Source organism: Oncorhynchus mykiss, chromosome 10 (genome assembly GCF_057628025.1).
Source record: "Oncorhynchus mykiss isolate SJ-2025 chromosome 10, ASM5762802v1, whole genome shotgun sequence".
NCBI lineage: Eukaryota > Metazoa > Chordata > Actinopteri > Salmoniformes > Salmonidae > Oncorhynchus > Oncorhynchus mykiss.
In genome coordinates, this window is record NC_143031.1 from 41,959,430 (window position 1) to 41,986,822 (window position 27,393).

General features: G+C 43.9%; 1 protein-coding gene across 1 annotated transcript in view; it reads right to left on the reverse strand.

The window, feature by feature from the left end:
* Positions 1-246: 246 nt before the first annotated feature.
* The window catches only part of LOC110533892 (protocadherin-1), a 94,641-nt gene continuing 67,494 nt past the window's right edge, over positions 247-27,393 (reverse strand). Inside the window, exons 4-5 of the mRNA XM_021618481.3 lie at positions 19,924-20,143; positions 247-5,062 (exon numbers count right to left, since the gene is read on the reverse strand). Of these exons, the coding sequence (XP_021474156.1) occupies positions 4,692-5,062; positions 19,924-20,143 (591 nt within the window). The 3' untranslated portion in view covers positions 247-4,691. The remainder of the gene's footprint in view (positions 5,063-19,923; positions 20,144-27,393) is intronic.

Sequence of the window (27,393 nt, forward strand, 5' to 3'; positions counted from 1 at the left end):
TACCATGTCCAAAAAGCAATAGAGACTAGCAGTCAGAGAATATGCTTTTCAGAGAAAATGTTCAGAAAAATCAAAATATGGCGAACTGCAAGAGCAAAGGGTATGAGTCATCACCTATCGACGCTATAAGAATACTAAACAGTTCCAAGCTACATGTGATGTTTTTTTTTATGTTCCAGTAGAAACAATTACTCCAATATTCTACCAATAACCACACTCAACACTCAATAAGTCACTGAAACGATTGTTTTTACAGGACTCATTTTATTACAAAGTTCTTGAGGACTTATTACAAGGGATTTTTCCTTAACATGCGAAAACAGAACGAAACGGAACACATGGGAATTGAACAAACAGGTAGGATCCGACAATCCACTGTTCACGATAAACAGAAGTTCTGATAAAGCCCTCGGGAGCAGGGAGCCAGTGAATGACTACGGTGCAGGCATAGAACGGCCACATTCACACTGACTCAGCAAAGATCAATCCAACCAAGGCAAGATGTGCACATCTCAAGAAACACATTACAATGTTTATATGCCATCGGCTTTTGTCATACGTTTTAAAAAGCTTCACTTGCATGTACATAAAACTGTACAAAAACATGGCATCACAAGCATTTTGTCCTATATAAATATAACCAACAATTAGGATAACAACTTGGTACTCTCCTGCTAAGACATACTTTCAAGGTAGCTGTCTATATTTTAGTGTGAACTGTCTGTGACAGTGATGAAATGTGCAGTGAAGTGAATGTCAGCTCATTTGGGGAGAGGGGTCTTGGACAGAAACCAGCACTAACACCCCAGCAAAAACAGTAAACAATTTCTACCAATTATCTTTGGAATTCATGCTAAACTCATAGCCTGCCTGACAGCACACACGGGGACGTGTAGATCTACATATGTACAGTTCACCTTCAGGAGAGATTTGCCACATACAGCTCACTTTGATTTACTATGTCAGGAGGCTTAGTCTTATGTAACACCTGCAAGAAAAAATCCTTTGCCCATTCTCCAGTGTTCCATAATGTCCCAACAATCTATAGCCACAATCACCATATAATACCACTACAGAGAGGCAGAGGATACTCAGGTGAACTTCACATGAAATAAAATATCAAAAATACAAAACTAAACATGACTGGACATACCGTGGAGTGTATCAAAAGGTTTTCATGCTGTCCTCTACTTTGATAAAGGACAACAACCCTGCTTTCTCTAGAGAGCAGTCGACGCAAATAATAAATTCAGCATGAGTTCAAGCGACAGGTAAAACCATGTGATTCAGTATATTCAACGACTCAGAACAATTGATATAGGCTGGAGAAAAGGAGTAGAACACAGTTATTCAGGCTGAAAAAAAAACAAGAAAACGGATGCAAAGACCGGTGGTAAGGACTCAAACTCAGTGGTTTGGTTTTAATATGGTCTTGAGTCAAAACCAGTGATTCAGTCAAGCCAGAGAGAAGTGATTCAGACTCTCATTAGTAAAGAGATAAAACCAGTGATTCAGTCCAGCCAGAGAGAAGTGATTCAGACTCTCATTAGTAAAGAGATATAACTGGTGATTCAGTCAAGCCAGAGAGAAGTGATTCAGACTCTCATTAGTAAAGAGATAAAACTGGTGATTCATGCCAGATCACTCAGGGGATTCAGGCTCGAGTCAGAGGAGTCGGTGAATCGCAGTAAGTCAGACGAGTCAACGCCAGTGAATCTGAAAGGAGTCAGACATAGCGTAAGGAGCCAAAGCCAGTGATTGAGTCTGTGTGACGTTGGCTTTATCACTCATCGCCATCTTTCACACTTATCATTAATTCCAGGTCAGTGAACTCACCCGCAGCTGTAGCTCTGTAAAGCTGCTCTGTTCCACACTGAGAAGGGGTTGGGGGGGCCGCAAAGGGGCTTCATCACAGTGTATCATGACTCGCTGTATTTTATTTCAGCGGCTAAACCCTTGCAAAATAAAAACATGTACAAGTTGCAGCTTCGCATCTACATTTTGTATGTGACTTAATCACACGTGTCCGAAAGCACGTTTTTTTCCACATGGGATTTTTTTCTCCGTTTTTTTATGTCGTAAAGGAATGGCTTTGAAAACAGCATAATGTGAATTTTTCCCTCAAGGCTAGGATAATCACCCACCTTATTTAGTCATTGCCATGTCCAGTAAATTCCATATGTTCTGAGTTTAATTATTCTACATGTGCTGCCGACGGCAGTGCGATGAGGTAAGTGCAGATAAAAATACCCCTTTTTAACTGATTTTGCGGATGGATTTGGATTATCTGGCTGCTGTGCTGTCCTCAGGGTGTGTGCTCAGTGCTCACATATGCCCTGGCTCAGGACTCATTACTCACAGTAATTAGGGGAGCGGAGCATCAATTCTAGGCCCTTCCACCCTTACTCAGACCATACCCACGGTTTCTCTCTCTATAGAAATACACTGAGGTCAAAACTAAGGTACAAATCTAATTGAATCAGTGTACAAATCAAAAAGCTATGAGTAATGCTACTGTGCTGCGAGGCGGGCTGGTGGCATAATCATCATCCAATTACATACTAACATTCCTGTGTCCTCCAGACGTCTGATTTTAAATGACTTTGAAATTGTGTATTTGTAAAAAATAGCTGCTGCAGCCTACAGGAATGTCCTCTATCTACATCATACTCAATTGAAGAGTGAGGAACAACAGCTAACAAGCTAATATAACCTGTTGGCCTCAATGAAAGTCAACTGGAAATGGACTGGAAATATGGGACAGTAAATACACTCCTGCTACCAATATTTAACTTTATTTGAAATGGCACCATTTCACCATTGTTTATAACATGCACCAATGGATGCAACAGGTCTATTCAAACAAAATGGTGACCAGAGTGTTTTCTAAGGCATTGACAACCGCTTCCCTTCTTTGCAAATTGAAATGTCTCTTAGTCCCAGATTACTGAAGCCGTTCAGGAGTCAGCCTGGGAATGTAAAAAGCTTAGTTTCTGTGAGACAGGGGAGTTCAGTCACAGCACTCTCAGTCACTTCAGTGGTTCTCAGGACTGAAGATTTCTATGTTGAAACTCGTGTGAATAACTCCTCATGCATTCATCAGAACCATTGAAATTCATGCGGATCGTGAAGAGAAACCCTAACGAGGCTGGAGACACAGGGTTGAAGTTAATGGTGACCTCTACGTGGAGAGCCACTGATTAGCATAGTGTTGTTTTGGCATAGAGAGGCCTAGCATTGGAGAGGAGCTTTTCACACATGACAGAGAATATAGTCTCATCTAGGTGGAGAACCACAGGTTCTAAAGGAACTAAAGTATTAAGGATTGGATAAAGGATTGGGAAAGGATTGGGAATGGTCAGTGCGACCAGGTGCGGTGGCCTCTAAGTGTACTGTTTCCAGGAAAAGAGACAAGTCACAGTGCTGAGACTCAGTGGAACACACATTGTCCGATTAAATGCTGCCACACAGCTCTCTTCACTGGCTGAAGAGCTCTCCAGAGAGCATGAGGTACAAGGCCATGGTTCTATCATGATTGGGGGTCACGGGTGTGTATGTGTAGAATTCAATCAAGAGCTTTTCCACACAGTCCGTCCAAGCTTTAGGGAAACATTTCAATCAAGTTTTAAACAGCAGCAGCTCAAATGAAAGAAAAGCTCAACTGCAAAAAATTCTGAGGCTATTGTTATCAGCTTGAGCCAGACAGAAATATATACAGGATACAGTGTACACCATTCAAATGTATTTACAGCACTGTACATTAAGAAAGACCATTCAATTTGATTTGTAATCAAAAGCATTAAGTCTACCCTAGGGATGTATTGCCTGTCAGTTGAATGTTATCTGGTTATGGCACTAAAGCACTGATCACACATTAAAAGTTCCAGAGAACATTCCACAGGCTGGGGCTAAGCTAAGTAAATCAGTAGCGTTTGAGGGATTGATTGTATATTTTTTTGTGTGATATTACCACAAGTGTTCAACCAATGCTTTCAAATAAGCTGCATCAATAAATGAATACATTAACTAATTAATACATTATTGAACCAATAAATATGTAAATAAATAAAATAAATAAACTGAAAAACTCCTATTGCACATACCAATGGTTCCACGAATTACAGACCATATTTCCTACAGAACGGATATTTATTTAAATAAATGGACATTTCAGAGCCTCATGCTGAGTTCTTAACCAAATGGGAAGGTGCTAATTACCAGTTGTGAAGTTGTAAATACCAGTTGGATGCATTCACATGCTTTAAATCTTTTGAAAAATGCAGATTGGCTAAAGGCCAACAAGCTGCTTCAACCATAAACTCAAAGTACAGCTATCATGCGTGTAAACAAACTATAGTGTTAAAAAACCATATGAATAGATTGCTTTTTCTAAATACTATTGTGTTGTTGCATTTAACTGCCGAAAATGCTGTTATCAAGGTAATTTCCTTAGTAAGTGACAGAGGTGAGCATGTGGGAGAAGTCGGAGTTTAGGGATGATAGATGTGTTTCCCACTAGTAATTACCAGTGGAGGGGCGTTCAAGACGATTTTTACCAATCTTATGAGGTAATTACCACCTTCCCACTTTGTTATGAATGCAGCATAAGAGCATGTTTCTTTTTATAAAGTGGGTGTGTCTCTGTGGCTCCTCTATCTGTGCACCAATCAGACATGGGAGATGGGGCTTTCTCACAGGTAGATCTCTCGTTTGGGGGTGTGGCTAGGAGGGGAGGTGGACGGGAACTCGGTGGCCACGCTCAGGGGCACCTCCTCCAGGGGAAAGTCCTGACTTGGGGCGTGGCCGCTGTTGGAATAGGCACTCCGGGAAGGTGGAAGGTGGGCTCGGTGCTCCTCTCCACCCAGCCTGGCGCTCCCGTTGGCCAAGCGGCCCAGGCTGCCTCTCTCCTGGTAAGGCACGAAGGTGGAGAGTTTAGGGGGGTTTCTGGTCTTGCGCACTGGGGAGGGCTGCCCAGGCATCCAGCAGGCGTCAGAGTGGCCCAGCTCGCTGCACTCTTGAGTACAGTTCCCCGTCATTGCCACATCAGGAATGGATCGCATATCTGCAAGGAGAGAAGAACACCCATGTTCAGAGAGGTTCAAATGTTAACAGACAAGAAAGACAATAGAGGGAGTTTCACTGCTGATTTAACAACGCCCAGTCTGTGAAAACCTTCCTGCTCTGTCTGCTATTTCCCTTGTAGTTGTTGCTATGCACAGTACAGCTGTTGCTATGTAGCTGTTACTATGCACTGTGCCATTGATGCTACAGTAGTTGCAGTCCAGTGGTGTGTTCTATGAAGTCCTTTCACTGATTTGGGCAATCATTGCTAAGCATTGAGCAAAGGTTACGACCGTGTGTCTAGTGGTGATTGATAGTTGCCATATTTTCTTGTTGTTGCCATGTTCTGTGCTGCCCCGTGGCTGTATTGTGTTGTATGTAGGTTGCCATCTAGTATGCAGTGGGTGTAAATGGCGCCCCCAATGTGCTTCCAGGGAGAGAAAAAAAGTTTAACACACAAACACGCATGCATGATCAGACAACACACCCACACACAATGCTGCATGTGGCTCCACAGGGATCCCTGCAGGGCCCCAGGGTAAACCCATCGTGGTATGGTTGTTATTGACTGGCAGGTCTGAAATGAGTCCATGTCCTTGATTGTTATACATTTTCCATTCTACCGTTCCTAATTAATTAAATAGGTCCACGACCTACTGACCTCATTCCAAACAGCACAGATCCAAATCAATAGCTGGACTGCATACCTACGCCCTTCTTGGGCAGTCACAGAAAATACAAGGTATGGTGACTGGGTCACAGGGAACACCCTCTCGGTCAATATGTACAGTAACTTGATAGCACCTATGAATCTCAAAACACAAACAACGGAGATATTCTGTCAGTTCAGCTTTCTGTGCAGTTCACAGGGAAACAAGCATGCAGAGCAACCCTTACATGTGTTTGCCTGGAAATTGGAGGCGGCAGCCTGTAGGCCTGCTTAGCAACCCAGGGGACCTGTTCCCCACTGGTCTCTCTGTGTCTGTACACACAGCTAGCTCTAATACAGCCATTATGTAGGACTTCTGGGCTGTTCCACCTGCACAACACAAAGCCACAGTATTGACCCTTTTACCTACTGTGCACATTCAGCTCAGCACAGCTCACACTGCTGAAATAAACAGACCCCAAACACACAGTGGACATGGAAGATACATCAAAGAAGTTTCACAGTAGGTTAAAGGAGCAGCAAAAAGAAAGGTGAGGGAAAAGGAAGATTTTTTTTCTCCTGGAGTGGAGCCTGGAATAAATCAAGCTCTAGGCCTGAAACAAACCCTTTAAGAGTTCACAGTCTCATGTGTCACGGATGGAGAGTGCAGCTCCAAAAGGCCGGGAGCAGGAAGAGAGCGGGCAGCCCAGAGAGTGGATGGGTGAGCCGCAGCACTGGCAGGGCACTGGCTTTAACAGGGAGGTGATTGGATTTAGAGAGCAGGTGATTGGGTTTTGAAGAAAGGTGACTCAATGCCATTTTTTCTCCCTACACAGCAAGTCCTGAACTCTCCAGATCTGGAGACAGCCCAGTGCAGCCCATGTAGCTATCGTTCATTCACTTACAGTCGGTTTCATTTTTAAGCATATCTATTTCATATATTCCATTCATTACATCAGACACACTTAGCCATGAACAACAGGAAACCCTGCCGAGCAACATTCAATATCCCATCCACCTCTCACTTTTTGATTCCCAGTGAACTTCATCATTGATTTCAAATGCACTTCCTTCACACATTTGTAATACACACTCTACCATGCACGACCACGGAGGAGAGGAGAAGGGGAGTACGTGCAGAATTCAACCCCCCCAGCTGATACACATGTGAGGGGTGGGTTTGCATGCTGCTTGCATCAGGGTGCCAGTGGGAGGTGTTGGCTGTCTGAGCCAGGCTTCCTCTCCGTCTGATCCCCTGCCCATGGGCATGGGGGGAAGCTGCTCTTCCTGAGATTTCACACTGCTCCTCTCTGTTTGATTGCAAATCCTCCCTCTCCCCACCGGCTGCTTTCCAGTGTGTGCCACAGCGCTTGTGATCGATGGGGAACAGACATTAGAGACCCGCAGTTCATAGAAAGATGGAGGAGAACAAAATAAAGTCATTATAGCTGGAAATTGACTGTGTGGTTATATAATTGTGGTTAATGCTAAAATGTTAATTTATGAATTAAACATTTATTCAAGGCACCCCACGGACAGTGGAAACAACACCCAATGTATTCATATATCTTTACATACTCTAGGCCTTCTCAATAGAGATGGAGCGTGCTATCAAAACAGGCAGTGATTCGATAGTGATCTGTTCATGCATAGTAGGATAAATACAATTCCGGGGTCGTGTTTGTTTTCCAGTGACATATTGAGAGTGTTTACTAAAGCATTCACAACAGTTCCCTTCGGTAAGCAGTGATACCTGACACTTTGTCTTCCTCAAAAAGGGGGAGTGAGAAAACAAGAGGGAAATAAAATATGTGGCTAAACAGAAACGCAACAAAACACTAAATAAATCACACGTACAGAAGGTATACACCATTTTCACAAATCAAATTGGGACTTTTCCTTGTTTTCTAGAAATATTGTTTTGACGTGTTTGGGATCATTTAGCATATTCATTCTGCATACGCACTCATTATATAACAGTCAAATTGTCATGGGAATTGTGGGGATTCTCTTTGAGAGGCTGACACTCGAGTGAAAGGAGAGGCAAACAGCATATCCTCCCAGTGATCATCCCTGCCCATCCTCCAGTCTTTAGCTGCTCTGTGGAGCCTTTCCTCAGGCTAAGGAAGCAAATCTCAGCTTGTGAATTTTTTACACCAAAAAAATGAGAAGTGGGTACATTTCAAGAGAATATTTGATTAATTATTGAACCTGTGTTTGGTTTACTTTCTCACCGATAACGATCTCCTTGAAGAGAGAAAGCGTCAGTAGAGCTTCTCTGAAGGCCAGTAGGTCCCGGCCTATCCCTCCCACCCTCCCCAGATGTTCCTGTCTGTGGACTAATCCCTTTCATTCAGCTTCCTGTGTTTCTGACCAACTTTCACCTATGAGGAAATAGAGGTCAGCGCAAAGGCCCTTTGAAGAAAGCCTTGGAATCCTTAGATAGACATAACCAATGTACAAAACCACGGCAGATCTAAGAGTGGCTCAGATGTGGCAGAATGGGCAAGAGAGGAGAGACACAAAGGCTCAGGTGTTTCTGTGAGGCCAAATGTTTTGGTTAAATGACCTTTAAAGTGCATAACAGAGCTCCCAACTGCCCTTCACTGATGGTTTTGTGGGATCAGCTGTCCACTGCTGCAAGAAATCATGCACTATAGAGTGTAGTTTAATATAGGCCTACATTCAATGCTGCATGCTATTTTTAGTATTGGCATGACATTGGCCTTATTACACTAGCAGGATGTTTGGAATGGTTTGTTTTGTCCTAATACATTTGTATGTGCTTTGGCTGAGTAAGGACACTGGCTCTAACTTGAGGCTTATCATACTGATATTTGCCTAATATGGTATCTTGGGATCTTTGAGATCAATGCTACTTACATTTGGCTATGATAGTCGCCTATGTTTTGGTTTTAAGATGCTTCAGTAATATTTGTCAGTTTGGTGAGAGCTTTGTTTGAGTGTGTTTGGAGAGCAATTGGGGAGATCTTCTGTGTGACTGCAATGCTGTGCTGTTCCTTGTTGAGGAGGCAGTGGCCATGAACCCCAGTGAATTGTGGGACACACTCCACTGGCTGTGAGAAAGCCTTAAAGGCAACACAGCGGCTCCATTCCACAGTGACTCGCTGGAAATAAGGAAGTACATGTCAGACCCACACAGTTCCAGTCCCTCAAGTGCTATCCATCATGGAAGGGCAGTGCACTAGTTCGAGAGCTGTTAAGCGGCTTTCGGTCCCCGTCGCACTGTGATGGAGAGATGACCCCCGGGGCCTCTCTCTAATGCCCGTCTGAGCAGCCCAACTGGGGCGGAAGACGATGTGGCCCCAAGCCAGCTCCCCTCCCCAAATTACTGTGTGTTACCTGCTCTATGAACCCAGGGATGGTGAGACTGGGCAAACCAACGCCTCTAAGGCCCACAGAACTCCATCACCACTTTCTATATCTGATCCTCTAATGACCCCCTCCCATGCCTACCCCTGTCTGCCCTGGACCCCCTGTTGCTGCGGTGGGACCCCCAGCCGAATGGGCCCTCTCCAGTGGCTGAGAGCAGAGATAGGCTAATGGAGACATTGTTCTGCCTTTCTCTTTACAACCACATACTCTCAGGTCCCAGCTCTCACAGATATCATCACTTCCAAATCTGCAGCTTCAGCTCGCCGGTTCCTGATAAGGTGCGAGCAGGCGCAATCCTATCCGAGATTTCTCTATGGACAGAGAATGATATATTTCTATTAAAGTAATACATGCACACACATTGTAAATAGAGCTTCGAGATACTGGCACACTCGTCCACTTTGCAAGCTTAGCCGTAAAACCGTACATTTACAGTGAGTGCGTGGTATTAAGAGCAGTCATTTAATACTTGGAGAGTGTAGTTAGAAAGATTATTTAAGGGACCTAATGTGTATTCATATCCGTGTGCTCTGACTCTGACAAATAGCTACACTAATTCATAGTGATCATCTATGTTTCACAGCACTGGCATGGCTTTAAAGAGGCTTATTCATTCACCCAGTTTTAATTTCAAGTGAAAAGGATTTGGGGATTTTGTCAATAGAAACAGAAAGAATGTCAAAAATGTGAATAATATGAGTATGTTAATAAGCACTGTTTGATTCAATCACGTCCCTCGTGATTTACGCTCTTCTCATAATACTGTGGCTGAAACCCCAAAAGTGACTTTGATGAACACAACAGTGAAGAAATGGAAATACAGAACAATCTCCCTGACATCCATTTCAAATGCGACATGGAATATAGCCAAAATTAATTTAAGTTTCTGTCAAAGCAGCGCTGTTATCAACAGTATTATCAAAGCCTTACAGCGAACTGGACTGGCCTCACTGAATGATGAAACTTTGGGGAAATCTTTTTAAGTGGAAGAAAACATTTGTGAAATTGCTGGCAATGGGTAGAATTTGGGTAGTAGAATAATGACAGCATCGTAATGTGGATGCTACTGCATGTTGTGGCTGCAATCTGTTTTATAAGCTTCCATGCCAATTCTCCAGAAAGGACAATGAGCCAATCTCCTACATGATACGGTCAATGGTTTGGTCCTTGATACCCTGTCCTCACTTAGTCCATCCCAATGGTCTCTCTTCTCTTTAGGGGTATCATTTTACAGCCATTGCAGTGAGTGGGTCGATGCATTGACTGTGTTGTGGAATAGGCCATGTTGCCAGTGATCACAGACAGGAGTTTTCCAGATTGATATTTTATTTAACCTTTATTTAACTAGGCAAGTCAGTTAAGAACAAATTCTTATTTACAATGACAGCCTACTCCGGCCAAACCCGGACGATGCTGGGCCAATTGTGCGCCACCCTATGGGACTCCCAATCACGTCCGGATGTGATACAGCCCGGATTCGAACCAGGGACACTTCTTGCACTGACATGCAGTGACTTGGACCACTGCGCCACTCGGGAGCCGAGGGGCCTCTAGAGACACCTATGACACCCTAAAATATCATCACAACACTAGCCTTTTGTCTTCAGCTCCATTGCCTCATAAACGCATCACCAAAAGGGATATTGTGAAACATTGTCCATAGTGTCAAAGCTCTTGGCAGGTTAAAGAATGCAATTCTACTACAGTAAGAAACTTCTCTACCACTGACCTGCTGGCTCTGCAGTAAAGATACCAACAACAACTAAAAGAATTGGGGGCAACAAACAGCAGCAGCTGATTGGAACTGAGCACAATAGCTGTGCCAGAATGTGCTCTGTATTAAGGCCAGATTGCTCATGACAACTTGCCTCAGGGGGACCCTTTGCATGGGACTGCATTGTTCACACATTTTCAACCAGGCCCAAAATAAGCTGTGAGTCACATGACCTATCGCCTCAAAGGTGGTGGCAGTCCCATGATATGCCTGCATAGGCCACTGTCCTGGGAGAGGCTGGCACAGGCCTCTGCAATCAATTCTACTAACAGGCAGGGACTCTGACAAGGCCCAGCACCATCTGTCTGGGCAAAACCATGCCCCCGCATCGCCATGCCACACTGGCACCCGGGCAGCAGCCCAAACTGGCACCCGCAAGACAAACAAGCCCCCTCAGACTCACACTGTCTCTCAGTCTGTCTCATTCTCTTTCTCCATGTCCCCCTCTCTCTCCCTCGTTCTCCTTCTTTCTCCCTCAAACACAACAAAAATCAGTGCAGTACACACACACACACGCACACACTGCACTCACATACACACACAAGTATGAACATGGACACACGCACAGACAGAAAAACATGCATCCACCCACCCACCCACGCACAGACACACATACAGGTGTTCAGTGGCATCCATGTATGGCACCATAGTGTGACATTAATTAGTTACATGTAGTCTGTTGGGCAGAAGGTGGGTGCAGAGCTTTTGAAACAACCACAGAACAAAACAATCTCTGCTAGGAGTTCAAAAGAACAGAAATACAAGGCTACATGCATCATCGGAGACATCTGAGGGAGAAAAATCACACAGCATCGCTAATGGTCCTCATTATTATGCAAATGCCATTTTATTCAATTTTATCCCTTTCTCTCACTGGCCCATATGTGCAGTGAGTCCGCACAGAGGCAGACAGAGTGAGGCTCCATGCTGAGCATCTAGCCACATGGAAATAACTCCATCTGGGTGCCCAGAGAGACTGTGTGTGTCAGTGTGTGTGAGCATGCCCTGGTACCGGTCTCCAATACACAAGGGGTCCCAACTGTGCCAGTGCCCACGCCACCACAGCCAGGGGGCTGAGCACTGATCCTAGTGGGAATCATCACCAACCCGGGGGAAAGAGGACATGACTAGAACACTGGGACTGGGAGTAATGTTTTCACTGAACCAGAGTTTATGAGCATCCTAATTATACTGCTGGTCACCACTGACCCAGAGTATGCTGCAGCAGTCACTGACCTAGAGTGTATCATCTATGAGTGGGGGCTGTGGGCCCATTCAGGGTCCCCAGTGACCCGGACAGAGGGGATGTAATGGGGACAGTGGAGTGTCAAACACTTGAGGTCATTGATAATGTGAGGCAATGGCTGCGCTGGGGCTCGTTACTGGTCTGGGTTACTGCCTCATTGGTTTAGATATGATGGAAATGAGCTAATAGAATCTGCGATGAGCATAGCTTCTCATAGTCATGACAGAAAGACTGGCGGCATTTCAGAACTCATATGAAGCAGAATCAAAACGACTCAACTAAGCTTAAAGGAAGTGGCAATGAACTGCTGTCACTCAGAGTAGCTGGACGCTGTTTTCTAACTTTCATCACATATTTTGTTTTGACAGAAATAAGATGTCTAATATGACTAATGATAACTGAGAAAAGTCACAATTAGACAATGGTAGATCAGTGATGATGTTTGGCTTTAGGAAGCCTATCAGAATATTCAGAAATCTAAATATTAAGATATTATTTTACATCTGCAAAGACTTAGCTTGTGAACACCCCCACCACACACACACACGTACTCCTAACACACGTGTGTGCACATGCACACTCAAACAGTCACTCCAACTGCTTTAGACGCTTGTTGCAGATGTGCTAAAGTGTAAAAGGGTGAAAAAGGCATTTGAATAAAGCAGAATTCATGCACATGTATACCCCACAGTGGAGAATGCACATGGGAGAACGAAACCTAATGTAGAGCACTCCAACACAGCCTGGAGTCAAGAATGGAAATACAGAGGAGGCCTACAAAGAAAGGAACTGGAGAAATCAATAGCTGCAGATCATGTAGCATACAAATCAAATATCACAGATCTTCCGAACGCTGTCTGAACCTGCTCTCTGAAGACAAGAGGCTTAGCGCCAGGGAAGTGCATGCTTCCGTCTCTATCAGTGATCCAGAGCCTGAGTCAAAGACCACACACTCCCACCCACACCACACAGGCTTATACCACCCGAGCAAGAGAACACATTCCATTACACAGTATCAACCCCAATTGCTTTCACAAAACTAGCGTTAATATAGTGGTTAATTAAAAAGCCACAAGAAACTACCACACAGTTTCTTAGGTCAATCAGACTAGACAGGGAAACCTAGGAAATTAGTTTTTTGCATTACATTTTCTCACATATGGTGAGCAGGAGAAATATTTCTGTATAAGATAGCTTTATGATATTGAAGGGTGTTGAGAACTCTACCAGAGTAGTTTGGGATTCACGTTGGCACTCAAACAGATTTGTGATTGTTGTAGTGTGGGTTAGCAAAGTTAATTGAAGGTCTAGTTTGTTTTTTTCCCCAGAAAGATTAACTTCATCCGACCTTCAAGGCATCCTGAACAAAGGGGGAAGTGTTACAAAAGACAACAGTGAACCATAACATCACTGAGTCATCCTAACTTCAATCTGCTGATACAGACAGACTATCAGTCCACCCAGCGAAGGACAGAGCAGGACATCAACCATTACAGCAGGCAGCAGCACTGATACAGACAGATACAGGAAATCCAGAGCTCATAGAACAGAAGGCCAGAGTGAATCATAAACCACAGTTCCTCCTGCTGTGGGCCATAGACACACTTTTAAAATGTAGATTTCCCATAACAAAAGGCCAGCCTGCATCATAAACCACATCCACGTCATTCCATCTGCGGGGCCAACGACGCACACGCTGAATGTTTCGAGTTCACATATTGCTTTTCATCCAGCTTAAATGCAGTGACACACAGAGTGCTAACCTCCCTGCTTTCCACCTGTCAATCATCTCAGGAGCCGTGAATAAATCCCCGCATTGGTACAGTCGGTCACCCTGTCGCTCAACTTTGTTCTAACAGAGCAGGAAAAAGACCAGGTGGAGATGGGGAGGGAGGAATCCCTCTGTCTCGCTCCATTCCTTTCACATCCATCATTTTCTGTGGGCCTTCTCTGTAATCTCCCTGAAGTGAGAATCACATTTTAATTAGGTCTATCCATTGTTAGCGGTTCATCTCCCAGCTCCCAGTCCCTACATGCTGCTACGTGCTCACCCTGTTGGCTTTGCATCTCTGTCAAAGACGACACAGTCCCAGCTCCCTGTCAGCATCCAACATCTCCCTCATCTCTCTCTGTCTTTTCATTCTTTAACCGCTCCAGCTCCGATCACAATCTTGTCCTCCTGCCACCAACAACAAACCAGACAACAAAGTCCTCTGTTCTTTAAATGGAGTTTTGTTTTTTTTGCTCAGCCAATATGCTTCCTTGGAAAGAATACAACACAACAACAGAGCCAGAAAATAAAGCATGCATAATATATCATATGTGAGGGAAGTGGCTGTGAACGCACAGAGCAGGAGACTGGCCCCACCTGTTAGCGTGTCACTCATCCTCTCCCCCAACACACATCGTTCCCGGGTGGAGCTGACATTTCTCTCCCTAACGTTTCCTTTCTCTTCCCTGTCTGCTGCTGGGCGGCTGACAGCCACTCCCCACATGGGGCGACTGAGGCTCTGGGAGAAAGCCACAGGAAGCCATGTTTTACCCAGACAAAAAGGAAACAAAGACGAAGCCATGCTTTGGAGTAAAAGCAGTGGAATAGGTAAAAGGCTTAATATTGGAGACGAAACCAATGAGGACATGTTGTGGAACAGTAAACTATTGGCAAGCAAACAGAGTTGAAGCAGTGCCCTTCTGGCTGGTGCTTGCATCCAGTGTATGATTTAGTGCATTGTGGTACAGGACTAACAATGCACTACGCTGAGCCTTAAGGACCCGTGGTTCTTACTGTCAGTGCATGCATGGATAATCTTAATAGGGTTATTGCTCTTTGCTATGGGTAAAGGCTTTTCCATGGACCGAGATGTCTGTGTGTATTAGGCATAGTGCACAGCACAGGAGGTTGATGGCACCTTAATTGGGGAGGACGGGCTCACGGTAATGGCTGGAGCAGAATAGGTGGAATGGTATCAAACACATCAAACACAAGGTTTCCGATGTGTTTGATGCCATTCCATTTGCGCCGTTCCAGCCACTATTATGAGCCGTCCTCCCCTCAACAGCCTCTACTGTTGCACAGCATATATGGATGTAGTATTGTGGTTTGAGCACTCTATACACAGCAAAGGGAAATGCATATCTCTGTAACTGGCACACCTAAGTACACTTGGCTGCAGAGAGAACGCTTGGCGTAAGGAGGGGAAAATGTTTACGGCAAACACACTGTTGTCTACACAGATATCACATGGCAGATTTATTTGGAGGCCAAACGCTCCATTAGTTGGGGTTTTTAATTAGCACACTTGTGAGGGAGGGTCATTAGGAATGACTTACAGCTCTGAGAGAGGGATGAGAGGGCCTGCTAAGGGAAAAGACAGAAACACTGCTGACTCCACCTCTGACACCACAACACAAAGATCTATCTACCCACTGGTCACAGACGTAAATTCAAAGTCTATTCCACCTTGGTTCAATGTAATTTCATTGAAATGACCTGGAAACAACGTTGATTCAACCAGTGTGTGCCCAGTGGGTATCTATCTATCTATCCTTCTATCCATCTGTGCCACCAGCCAAAACAACAGCAAAAACATCAATACAACGCTGTGCAAACACAACACACATATGATGGTACCGGAGAAGAAGGCTGACGGTTTACGTGTCCCTAATCGATTATGTTTTTACTTATTTTGTACATAATGTTGCCGCTACCGTCTCTTATGTCTGAAAATAACTTGTGGGCATCAGAACTGCAATTACTCACCACGAACTGGCAGAATCCTTTTTTTCCTTTAAACGAGCCCGACGTGTATGACATACTGCTTTCCCGGGAACAGGGCCAGATGCAGGTCATTTGTGTGAAGAGAAGGCTGAGAATTGAAAGACGATCGAATAAACCCCCAATGCCTTCCATTCTGCTAGCAAAAAATAAAATCAATGACCTACGCGGAAGATTAAACTACCAACGGGACATTAAAAACTGTAATATCTTATACTTCACGGAGTCGTGGCTGAACGACGACATTATCAACATCCAGCCGGCTGGTTATATACTGTATCGGCAGGATAGAACAGTGGCGTCTGGTAAGACAAGGAGCGGCGGACTGTGTATTTTTGTAAACAATAGCTGGTGCATAGCTGATATCTAAGGAAGTCTCAAGGTTTTGCTCACTTGAGGAAGAGTATCTCATGATAAGCTGTAGACCACACTATCTACCTAGAGATTTTTCATCTGCTTTTATCGTAGCTGTCTACATACCACCACAGACTGAAGCTGTCACTAAGACCGCACTCGATGAGCTGTATTTCGCCGTAAGCAAACAGGAAAATGCTCATCCAGAGGTGGCGCGCCTAGCGGCCGGGGACTTTAATGCAGTGAAACTGAAATCTGTCTTAACAAATTTCTAACAGCATGTTAAATGTGCAAACAGAGGGAAAAAGTCTGGACCACCTTTACTCCACACACAGAGACACATACAAAGCTCTCCCTCGCCCTCCATTTGGCAAATCTGACCATAATTCTATCCCCCTGATTCCTGCTTACAAGCAAAAATTAAAGCAGGAAGCACCATTGACTCGATCAATAAAAAAAAGTGGTCAGATGAAGCAAATGCTAAACTACTGTTTTGACTGTTTTCCTAGCACAGACTGGAATATGTTCAGAGATTTCTCCAATGGCATTGAGGCGTACACCACATTAGTCATTGGCTTCATCAATAAGTGCATCGATGACGTCGTCCCCACAGAGACCGTACGTACATATCCCAACCAGAAGCCATGGATTATAGGCAACATCCTCACTAAGCTAAAGGCTAGAGCAGCCGCTTTCAAGGAGTGGGACTCCAACCTGGAAGCTTATAAGAAATCTCGCTATGCCCTCTGATGAACCATCAAACAGGCAAAGCGTTAATACTGGACTAAGATCGAATCGTACTACACCGGCTCTGACTCTCGTCGGATGTAGCAGGGCTTGCAAACCATTACAGACTACAAAGGGAAGTACAGCTGAGAGCTGCCCAGTGACACGAGACTACCAGATGAGCTAAACTACTTCTATGCTCGCTTCGAGGCAAATAACACTGAAACATGCATGAGAACCCCAGCTGTTCTGGAAGACTGTGTGATCACGCTCTCCGCAGCAGATGTAAGTAAGACCTTTAATACTTCTTAGGGATCAGGCCCCTTTTTCTCAATTTCCGCATGAATGATGTACCCAAAGCAAACTGCCTGTTTGCTCAGGACCTGAAGCCAGGATATCCATATTATTGCTACCATTAGAAAGAAAACACTTTGAAGTTTGTAAAACTGTTTAAATAATGTAGGAAAATATAACACAATAGACATGGAAGGAGAAAATCCAAAGAAAAACCAACTGTTTTTCTTTTTTTTTAAGAGACCATCCTGTTATAAAAATGCAAGAGAAAGCTCATAATGTAAAATAGCTCCCTGGGTGTCAGCAGTCTATGTTCAAAGTTTCAGGCTTGTAAAAAACAAATATGAAATAAAAGTTTTTGTATGAGGACACAGTCTTGAAAATCTGTTGAGCTCCTGCTAAAATCGGTTTCCTATTGAACATACTTCTTTCCGAAGGATATATCATATTTTGATTACATTTTAGGGTGTAGAGTAAATACAAATGTATTGTGACTTGTTGAAACAAAGTTTAGGGGTAGATTTTCGGATTCCTTTCTCTGCAAGTTGAATGAGTGGATTACTCAACTAGATATACAGACTTGACACTACATGTTATCTCTGGCACCCTTTGGATGACAAATCAGAGGAAGATTTAAAAAAATATTTAATCTTTATGTATGAAACCTGTGCAGGTGGAAAAATATTTTGATGTGGGGCGCCGTCCTCAAACAATCACATGGCATGTTTTCGCTGTAATAGCTACTGTAAATTGGACAGTGCAGTTAGATTAACAAGATTTTAATATTTCGGATGATATAAGACACTTATATGTACCTGAATGTTTAACCGCTATAATAACTATGAGAATTTATTTGAATATACGCGCCCTCCAGTTTCAACGGAAGTTGACCCGCTAGCGGGACACTAAACAGGTCAGCATTCACAAGGCCGCAGGGCCAGACGGATTACCAGGACGTGTACTGCAATAATGCGTTGACCAACTGGCAAGTGTCTTCACTGACATTTTCAACACTCCCTGTCTGAGTCTATAATACCAACATGTTTAGGGCAGACAACAATAGTCCCTGTGCCCAAGAACACTAAGGTAACCTGCCCAAATGACTACTGACCCGTAGCACTCAAATCTGAAGTCATGAAGTGTTTTGAAAGGCTGGTCATATCAACACCATCATCCCAATAATCCTGGACCCACTCCAATTTGCATACCGCCCCAACAGATCCACATATGATGCAATCTCTATTGCGCCACACATTACCCTTTCCCACATGGACAAAAGTAACACCTATGTGAGAATGCTATTCATTGACTACAGCTCAGCTTTCAACACCATAGTGCCCTAAAAGCTCATCAGTCAATAAGGTGGGACTAAACACCTCCCTCTGCAACTGGATCCTGGACTTCCTGACGGTCCGCCCCCAGGTGGTAAGGGTAGGTAACAACACATTTGCCACGCTGATCCTCGAAACAGGGGCCCCTCAGGGGTGCGTGCTCAGTCCCCTCCTGTGCTCCCTGTTCACTCATGACTGCATGGCCAGGCACGACTCCAACACCATTATTAAATTTGCCCGATGACACGACAGTGGTGGGCCTGATCACCGACAATGACAAGACAGCCTATAGGGAGGAGGTCAGAGACCTGGCCATGTGGTGCCAGGACAACAACCTCTCCCTCAACATGATCAAGACAAAGGAGACGATTAAGGACTACAGGAAAAAGAGGATCTAGCACACCCACATTGTCATCGACGGGGCTGTAGTGGAGCAGGTTGAGAGCTTCAAGTTCCTTGGTGTCCACATCACCAACAAACTAACATCGTCCAAGCAAACCAAGACAGTCGTGAAAAGGGCACAACAAAACCTATTCCCCCTCAGGAGACAGAAAAGATGTGGCATGGGTCCTCAGATCCTCAAAAGGTTCTACAGCTGCACCATTGAGAGCATCCTGACTAGTTGCATCACTGCCTGGTATGGCAACTGCTCTGCCTCTGACCGCAATGCACTACAGAATGTAGTGCGTACGGCCCAGTACATCCCTGGGGGCAAGCTTCCTGCCATCCAGGACCTCTATACCACCCTAGTCATAGACTGTTCTCTCTGCTACGGCACGGCAAGCAGTACCGGAGCTCTTGGTCCAAGAGGTTTCTAAACAGCTTCTACCCCCAAGCCATAAGACTCCTGAACATCTAATCTTTTACACCGCTGCTACTCTCTGTTGTTATCATCTATGCATAGTCACTTTAATAACTCCACCTACATGTACATATTACCTCGACTAATCTGTGCCCCTGCACATTGACTCTGTTCCGGTACTCCCTTGTATATAGTCTCGCTTTTGCTATTTATTTCTAAACTGCATTGTTGGTTAGGGGCTCGTAATTGATATTTCACGGTAAGATCTACACCTGTTGTATGTGACTAATACAATTAGATTTTGATTTGATTTGATTTGTCACCAACACTGTCTGCACATGTCTACCCTCTAAAAAAAACACACAAATAGCCAAAACAAATCCCCGCCTTAGTTCACAACCCTGAGTCACTAATTTTACAAACACAAAACACTTTACAAACACAAAACACCAGACTACAAACTACTATTAGATACAACACACACACTGCAACTCACAGAGAATTCAGGATCGTACCGTTTTCAGGGTGCTCCATTTCCCCGATGCTGCCATCCGGGGTGGTCCTCTCGTAGTGGTCCTCAGGCAGGGTCAGTGGGCCGATGCGGGGGCCTGATGATGACTTACTGCTGGGCGTTTCGGATTCCTCCAGGCCACTGTCATAGTAACTGTGCTGAGATGCATCCTGCAGATCCTGCACCGGATTGGCTGTGGAGAATGTCACTCTGCGATGGGGGAGCTGAAACCAGAGTAGAGCTCCATCAACATAAAAGTCTAACAGAAACCTTCTTAATAGAGGAGCATAATGATAAACGACAGAAGACCATGTCCTATATAAAAGCATAGACTCAACTCTATTAGCTGTAATGGAGTTGACTGCAGGGGGAATCTCCCTCTTACAGAGAGATAAGTTTACTAAATGGCCAGTTGCCATCTTCAACAATGGAAAGATGACTTCTCATGGCACAAACACAAGCACACTCCCTCGCCCACGCACACCCCTCGTAAAACTGAGGAAACCACTGATACAGCAGAAAATGCCTTATTGCCTATTCTGTGCTGCTAAGAGTCTGTGGTGGAGATCAATAACCCAGGTCTGTACTCCACTCTCCCCTTCTCCATCCTCCCCTCTTCTTTCAGGCAAACTAAACAGATCCATTTTAGTAGTGATTGGAAGCATTTGGACAGTCATTTTAGCACGTATACTGTACAGGAAACAGCTTTTAGAGCATACATTACCATCAACACTGGGTTGTTAATCAGGCCTACCAGACCACTAATGCTGCCACGATGGTTTTGCTATTATCAATCATTTATAATCTAGCAACTTTTAATTTACTCTCTCCTCTGTTTCATTAATTCATTCTTTCTTTCTCTTTCTTTCTTTCTTTTTCTTTCTTTCTCTTTCTTTCTTTCTTTCTTTCTTTCTTTCTTTCTTTCTTTCTTTCTTTCACTCACAATCAGTACTTCCTATCTGTGTTCTGAAGTGCTGGCCAACATATGCTGTGTGTAAACTTCCTCCTCCCACATGCCCTAGTGCAAATGGTCATGGCCATACAAAAAGCCCATCGTTAACATTTGCACGGGAAAAGTTAGTGAGCTTTATCCATCAATTTAAGCCTTACTGAACGAGATGTTTACTACTTCTAAAATCTCTCTCTCTCTCACTGTGTTTGTGAGTGTGTCTTAGAGCATCATCTTTTATGTGTTTCCTCCCTTAATTACATTATTTGATTTGAAATAAGGACCATAATGTGACGTCTTGACGACTGGTAAAATAAATGTCTTGAGAACCTCTTACAAACATCCTAACATGCTTCTTAACGACGTCCTGGTAACTGACAGGGAAATACACAAAGGTCCACCAGAGAACATTCCCTTGGGACCATTACGTGATGTCCCACCCTGCAAACAAAAATGTATCGTTAGGACATCCCTGGAGCATCACAAAATTGTTGCCTAAAGTGGTCAGGATGTTGTGTCATGATCCCCTGCAGGTTTTGTCTAGTTCCCAGTTTGTCCCGGAGATGTCCCCAATAATGTTTTTGGGATGTTGTGTCATGGTCCCCTGGAGGTTTTGTCTAGTTCCCAGTTTTGTTACAGGGATGTCCCCAGGACATTTTATGACATTCTCGGAATGTTGTGTCATGGTCCCCTGGCATCCTAAAAATGATCCAGGAACTAGACAAAAGCTCCAGGGGACCATTTATTTTGATTTATTTAACCAGGCAAGTCAGTTAAGAACAAATTATTATTTACAATGACGGCCTAGGAACAGTGGGTTGTTCAAGGGCAGAACGACAGATTGTTACCTTGTCAGCTTGGGGATTCAATCTAGCAACCTATTGGTTACTGGCCCAACCATAACATAACGTCCTGACTACTTTAGGTGACCATGTTGTGACGTTCTAGGGACATCTTAACAGCAAATTTTGTTTGCAGGGACGTTCCTTTGGGACATTCACGCAATGTCCTGAAAACAACCTAAAAAGGTAATGACATGGTCTTCAGTGACAACCTGGAAACTTACAGGTAACTAGACAAAGGTTCCCCAGAGAATGTTCCCTTGGGACCATCATGAAACGTCCCCTTGTGGTCATCGAATGTCCCACAGATAATGTCCTGTAGGTACCAAATAGGAACCTTTTCGCAACATTGTCTAATTGACATCAAAACGTTCTCAGAACGTCTGTCCAAGACTTAATGGGACCTAATCGAAATGTCGTCTAATGTCCTTAGGACAACCCCTCTTTGCTGGTTTGCTTTACTAGGACGAACCGAGGTAATGGTATTCTCAAGGAGAACTCTCAGACTGTGATTAAAGGTCTCCAAGGCAGACACATTACTATTTAAATGTAAGGGGGCATTTAGTTGTTTAAATATGGATTCTTGCTTAAACTGCTCCTCCAGGCATAGCTACAGAGTCAGCATTTTGGTAGGCTGGGAGGCCGAGAGGCTGGGGCTACGCAGATGGGAAATAAGATTCTCCCTTTTAGTCTGAACACAACTACTCCATCAAGCCTGGAGGAGTTACAAAGAGGAGACAGAGGGGGGGGGGGGGGGGGGGGGGGGGCAGTAGAGGGATCAACGCTTGGGGCTAGAGGCGACTTGGAGGAGATTCTAGAGGACTGGAGGCTGGAAACTCAGAAATACTTAGAGCTGGGGGTGGGGCTAAAGCAAAATCCGAGAGGACTGTATGTAAATGTGAATATCTAATCAATCTGATCAGTGTCACATAGAATTATCCTTCCTTGCGCAATGTCACATGGTTTGATCATGATATGAGTGCAAAAGAATATACAGATGGGATTTGTCTGAATCAGAGAGTTTGATGCCCAGACTGAGGATTCGTCTGGCCTGGCACAGTAGAGCGTAAATTAAGCCCTGTAGCTGGCTGATGGAGCTGGCTGTTCTTCTCACAGTAGGTGTGGTCTGGTGAGAAGTGTTGCTCTAATGGAAGGAGAGAGATTCTCAGTTCAGCATGGGCCTGTTGAGGCCAGTGGGAGCGCATTTTTTGTTGTTGTCTGTGAGTGATTCATTCACACCATTACTCCTGCATCCTGTCATTTGAAACGGTGTGAACAGTGAGATTCGTCATTAGTGGCAGCTACATTCACACTGGCTGATGCTGGCTACAATAATGCAGGGCTTCACTGTGACAACATTACGGCATTTCAAGGCCACTGCACTCATTGTTAAGTGCATGATTTCCTGGGTATAGAAAGGTTTTCCCATGGAGGGAAAGGTAGTCTCAGAGACAGTGAAGAGCATGAATACAACTCACCAAATGGCAATATATAAGGGTTTGTTAATCTAGCCATCTATGTGCTCCCTCTCTCCTCTCTGTCCCTATCCCCTTCTTTATAAAAAATAAATAAATCCTTATCCTCTGTTCTCCATCCTATCTAGTCTCATCTCCCTCTTCCCTAATTCATGTTGACCCCCGTATAGTGTCTCCCTCTTGTCCCTGCCTCTTGCCCCTGTCCCCCTCCCTCCCCCTCTGTCTCTTGTCCTCTAGTTTTCTGGTAGCTGTGTCTCTTTGATAAGCCTGCAGTTTTGAAGACTCCAGTTCCAGACTACTTGCCTCCAAGCTATTGCACCTACAATACAAAAACAACTATATGATAGAGAAAGAGAGCGAGAGAGAGAGAGAGAGCAAGAGAGAAAACAAGAGGGGATTCGGTCAGCAACAGAGGAGACGGAGTGAAATCGAAAAAATAAAAACAGATCTGAATGCAATTCTTTCACTTTGCTTCACTTTCTATGATTTTATGCTTGCTGCATCTCTTCAGAGGTGCACTCCTTCTTTGTCATATTTGTTCGTGCAGCTCATCTTTCCCGTGCTCTCCTCCACGCCTTCAGAGAACGCGGCTCATTGATCCCCGCGTACACGCCCAGACTGCCAGAGCCACAGCGCACTCACAACACACTGTAACTAACTGGGAATGCTGCTAGGATTTACATGCAGGGCGGCTAATAAACTGTCAAGAGTTTACAAAACATACAGGGACTCCAACTAACGCCAGAGCTTGAGTTGAACAAGGCACTGTTTATACTGCTATAAACCTATACGACAATATTGGATAGAGAGTTACAGACACACATGCATTGCATTTTGTTATGCCAGGATTTAATTGATCTTGGCAAAACTATGTCAAATGATTATGTAATGAACCTCCAGATTAACTTTCAAGAAAAATCCTTGACTCCCTTACACATACTGTGAACCAAAATAGATCACAAGAGGCATCTCCCATACTAGAACTAGCCTTGCAGTAAAGCATCTGACTTTGATCAGTTAGAAAAGAGGTAAATTGCTAAACTCCCCGTCTCTAAAAAAAACTCCTCTTACTGCAATTGGTAGTTGTTACAAGCCCATTTACCCCCACTTCCTTCTAAATCGCTACCATGGCTCTGATTGTCCTAGCTAGACCATTACCCCTTTCTATCCCCTTTTTCTCTCTCTTTCTCTGCTGTCTGTTCAATGCTCCCTGCAATTCTCTCTACCTCCCTGGAAAAATCCTACTCTCCCACCATACTCTCCCCATTGTCTCAGTCTCAATCTCTCTCCGCACTGCTCTCTCTCCCTCCATCTTCCTCTATCCATCCTTTTCTGTCTCTCCCTCTCTTTGGCAGAGTAGCTTGCCATTGGGATTTAGAGGAAATTGAATTGAATTATGAAGGAATTTCTCTGCAGTACGATTGGCATAATTTCCCCCCTCACAATAAAACATCATTCTCATATCTCTGGGTGTGGGAGAATGAAAATAGGCCGTGCACAATTCTTTCTCTCATCCTTTTAAATTGAATTTTTCATATCACAAGGCCACGGAGACATCTGCCATTTCCTTTAAGATGGGCAGCAAACCCATTTCATAACATAAGAAAGGCACAAACTGTGATTCAATGGGGAAAAGTTTTACATCCAACAGCAGTGTATGTATTCCTCAACACTGAATGATAACAAAGGGCAGCATAGATCTCTGCAACTTGAAAAGGTAAAAGCATACCAGTACTATGATTTGTATATGTTTGCCTTCACAACCCATTTGGAGCACTTCATTCAAACCTTAGTGGAGCTGAGTGTCTTATTCCTAACCTCACTCTCTCTCTCTCTCCCACTCATGTTGTCTCTGCTTCTCCCTTGGGCATGTGAGGCTTTCTGTGTTTTTTTTATATATTAAACTGTACTGTATACAAATAAAGAGGAAATGGGTCTCATTCAATCTCCACTCCTTTTGTTTTAAGAGACCTAGTGCTGAATTGACAAACAAGGTAGGCTTTTACAGAAGATGAGAAAATGCTGCCTACATTAACGTAATGAGAAAATGACAGTAATTGTCATCATTTACAATAACTCACCCATTTCGAAGTAATGAGAAATGTTAAAAAACCTCCCTGTAGAATTTGAAATATAGTCACACAAGGCTTTGTCAATCAGGCCAGAAAGAGGGTGTGGAGGAGAGGAGAGATGGAGAAAGCCAGACACCAGAGAAATTAATCCGCAATATCCACTCCCTAGTGGGTACCTTAGTCCCCCTCAAAGTTCTCTTTTTCAGGGTGAATATCTCTATTCCTGCGCTATCGGCTGGGAGGCATGCATGGAGCTCCAATTGCTTAAAAGAAGTGGAACATAATGGGGTTGTGAAGTGAGATGACAAAGCCTTCAAGCATGCTTAAAACTTTTTTCTGGGCTTCCTCTTCCTTCCCCCCCTAGTCTTTTTTCCCGGAATGTCTATTAATAGCGTCTCATATCCTTGGTGATCGTCTTCATTTGTTAGCCTACATAGGAGATGGAAGTTCTGATTGACAAGTCATTTTATGAGGAAGAGGATCTTGGAAATGCATCTGCATCTCATTCCTGCGCTCTAAGTAATCCGTTGGAAACAACTTGACGGGCATTCCATGTGTCCCTTCATCTGATCAAATCAAGGAACTGGTGACATTAAAAAATCATGCTTAATTAGATCCGGAGCTGCCTTTTTCATCTCTGGCTACAAGCACCCTGCCACTGCCAAAGCAGTGGGACATGTTCCCTCCATTGATCTATCTCAGCAGACCAGGGGATTCAGCAGGGCCCTAACACTGTGAAACGAGGCAGGAAAAAAAAACGACATACCAAAAAATCATCAGATCAAGAGATTATTCTATCTGAGCTAGCGAGATGTGCTGTGTGTCCTCTATTGCCTCTCAATCACATTGCTTGGCAGGCTAGCTAGAATGTAGTCGGGGAAAAAATCTAAAGGTATCAAAAGGCTGAGAAGCATCAAAGCCTAGGAAACAAACAGTCCAAATAATCCCGTGGTAAATGCCTACTGTAGCAGTGTTTATTAGTGGTGTGAGGGTTAGCTGTTTGTTCACCCACATCTGACCGCAATTGCAAACATCCCAACCTATCTGCAACCCCCAACTATATGTGATAAAGTGAAAATCTGAGGCCCGCGCCCAACCCTAACTCGCAAATATAAAACGAGCTGTTGGCTACAGTCACAGGCCGCGTAATGATTTATTTGACAGAGGGTGCATGATTTTCTTTTGCCTGATTTAGATATGTTTCCGCTTATAATTTCCAACATTTTGGTAGGCTATTTGTTAGTCAACATGTCTATAATTAGATACATGCATCTTCACTTCTGTCATTATACAGTATGTTGCCCTAGAAGACAACAGAAACCCTTGCTCAGCAGAATAATGTCATAAATCGATCAAATGAATGCTTCAATCTAGCTGACATCAGTAAAGTTCTCTGTCATCTTTTGTGGCGCATCTTTCGTGTTTAGTGTTTGGGGAGAAAAATACTTACGACATTAGTTTGACTGGTTGTAATGAAATAGAAAGCTCTAAAAACGACATGTTTTGATAAGATTTCAGTTCAGCATATTAAGCATGAAATTAAGCAAGAAATGCTTAATTCTGCAGGAGTTCATATTAAGGCTATGCGAGAGAATATAGACCTATTGTCATTGTCCAGATGTCTTTCCGTTGAACCCATCTAAACAGTAGGCTACAGTTCCCTTGACATGCCGTAGGCCTTTTTCAAGTCCCCGTCTTGGGACTGACGAATTTGTATAGCGCCTCACAATCATCACACATAACATAGCCTGCTTATCATCCTCTTTTACAACTTCACCAAATCTTTCTCAAACTTGACTTTTCTGGCCCTCCCTTCTCTTTATTTCCAACTCTCCAATTCACAGCTTTTCTTTTATTGAATTCAATTCCGACATTGTCCTTTTTGGATCGTCGATAACGTTAACTTTTTCTGCCCGTTCCCAAAAGCATTTGGTGATTGGATGTGTAGGATATTTAGAGCACGAAATGTTAGGCCCTGAATCTCAGGCAGACACACTAATGCCAGATAGCCTAAGATAATGAAAGAAAAACCTTAAATGTAGCCTATGGATATAAATTGCACAAGAATTATACATGTATGTCTTTTTTAAGGTATTGTTTTCTCTTTGTTCGATCCGCCGCCACCCACCCTTCTTT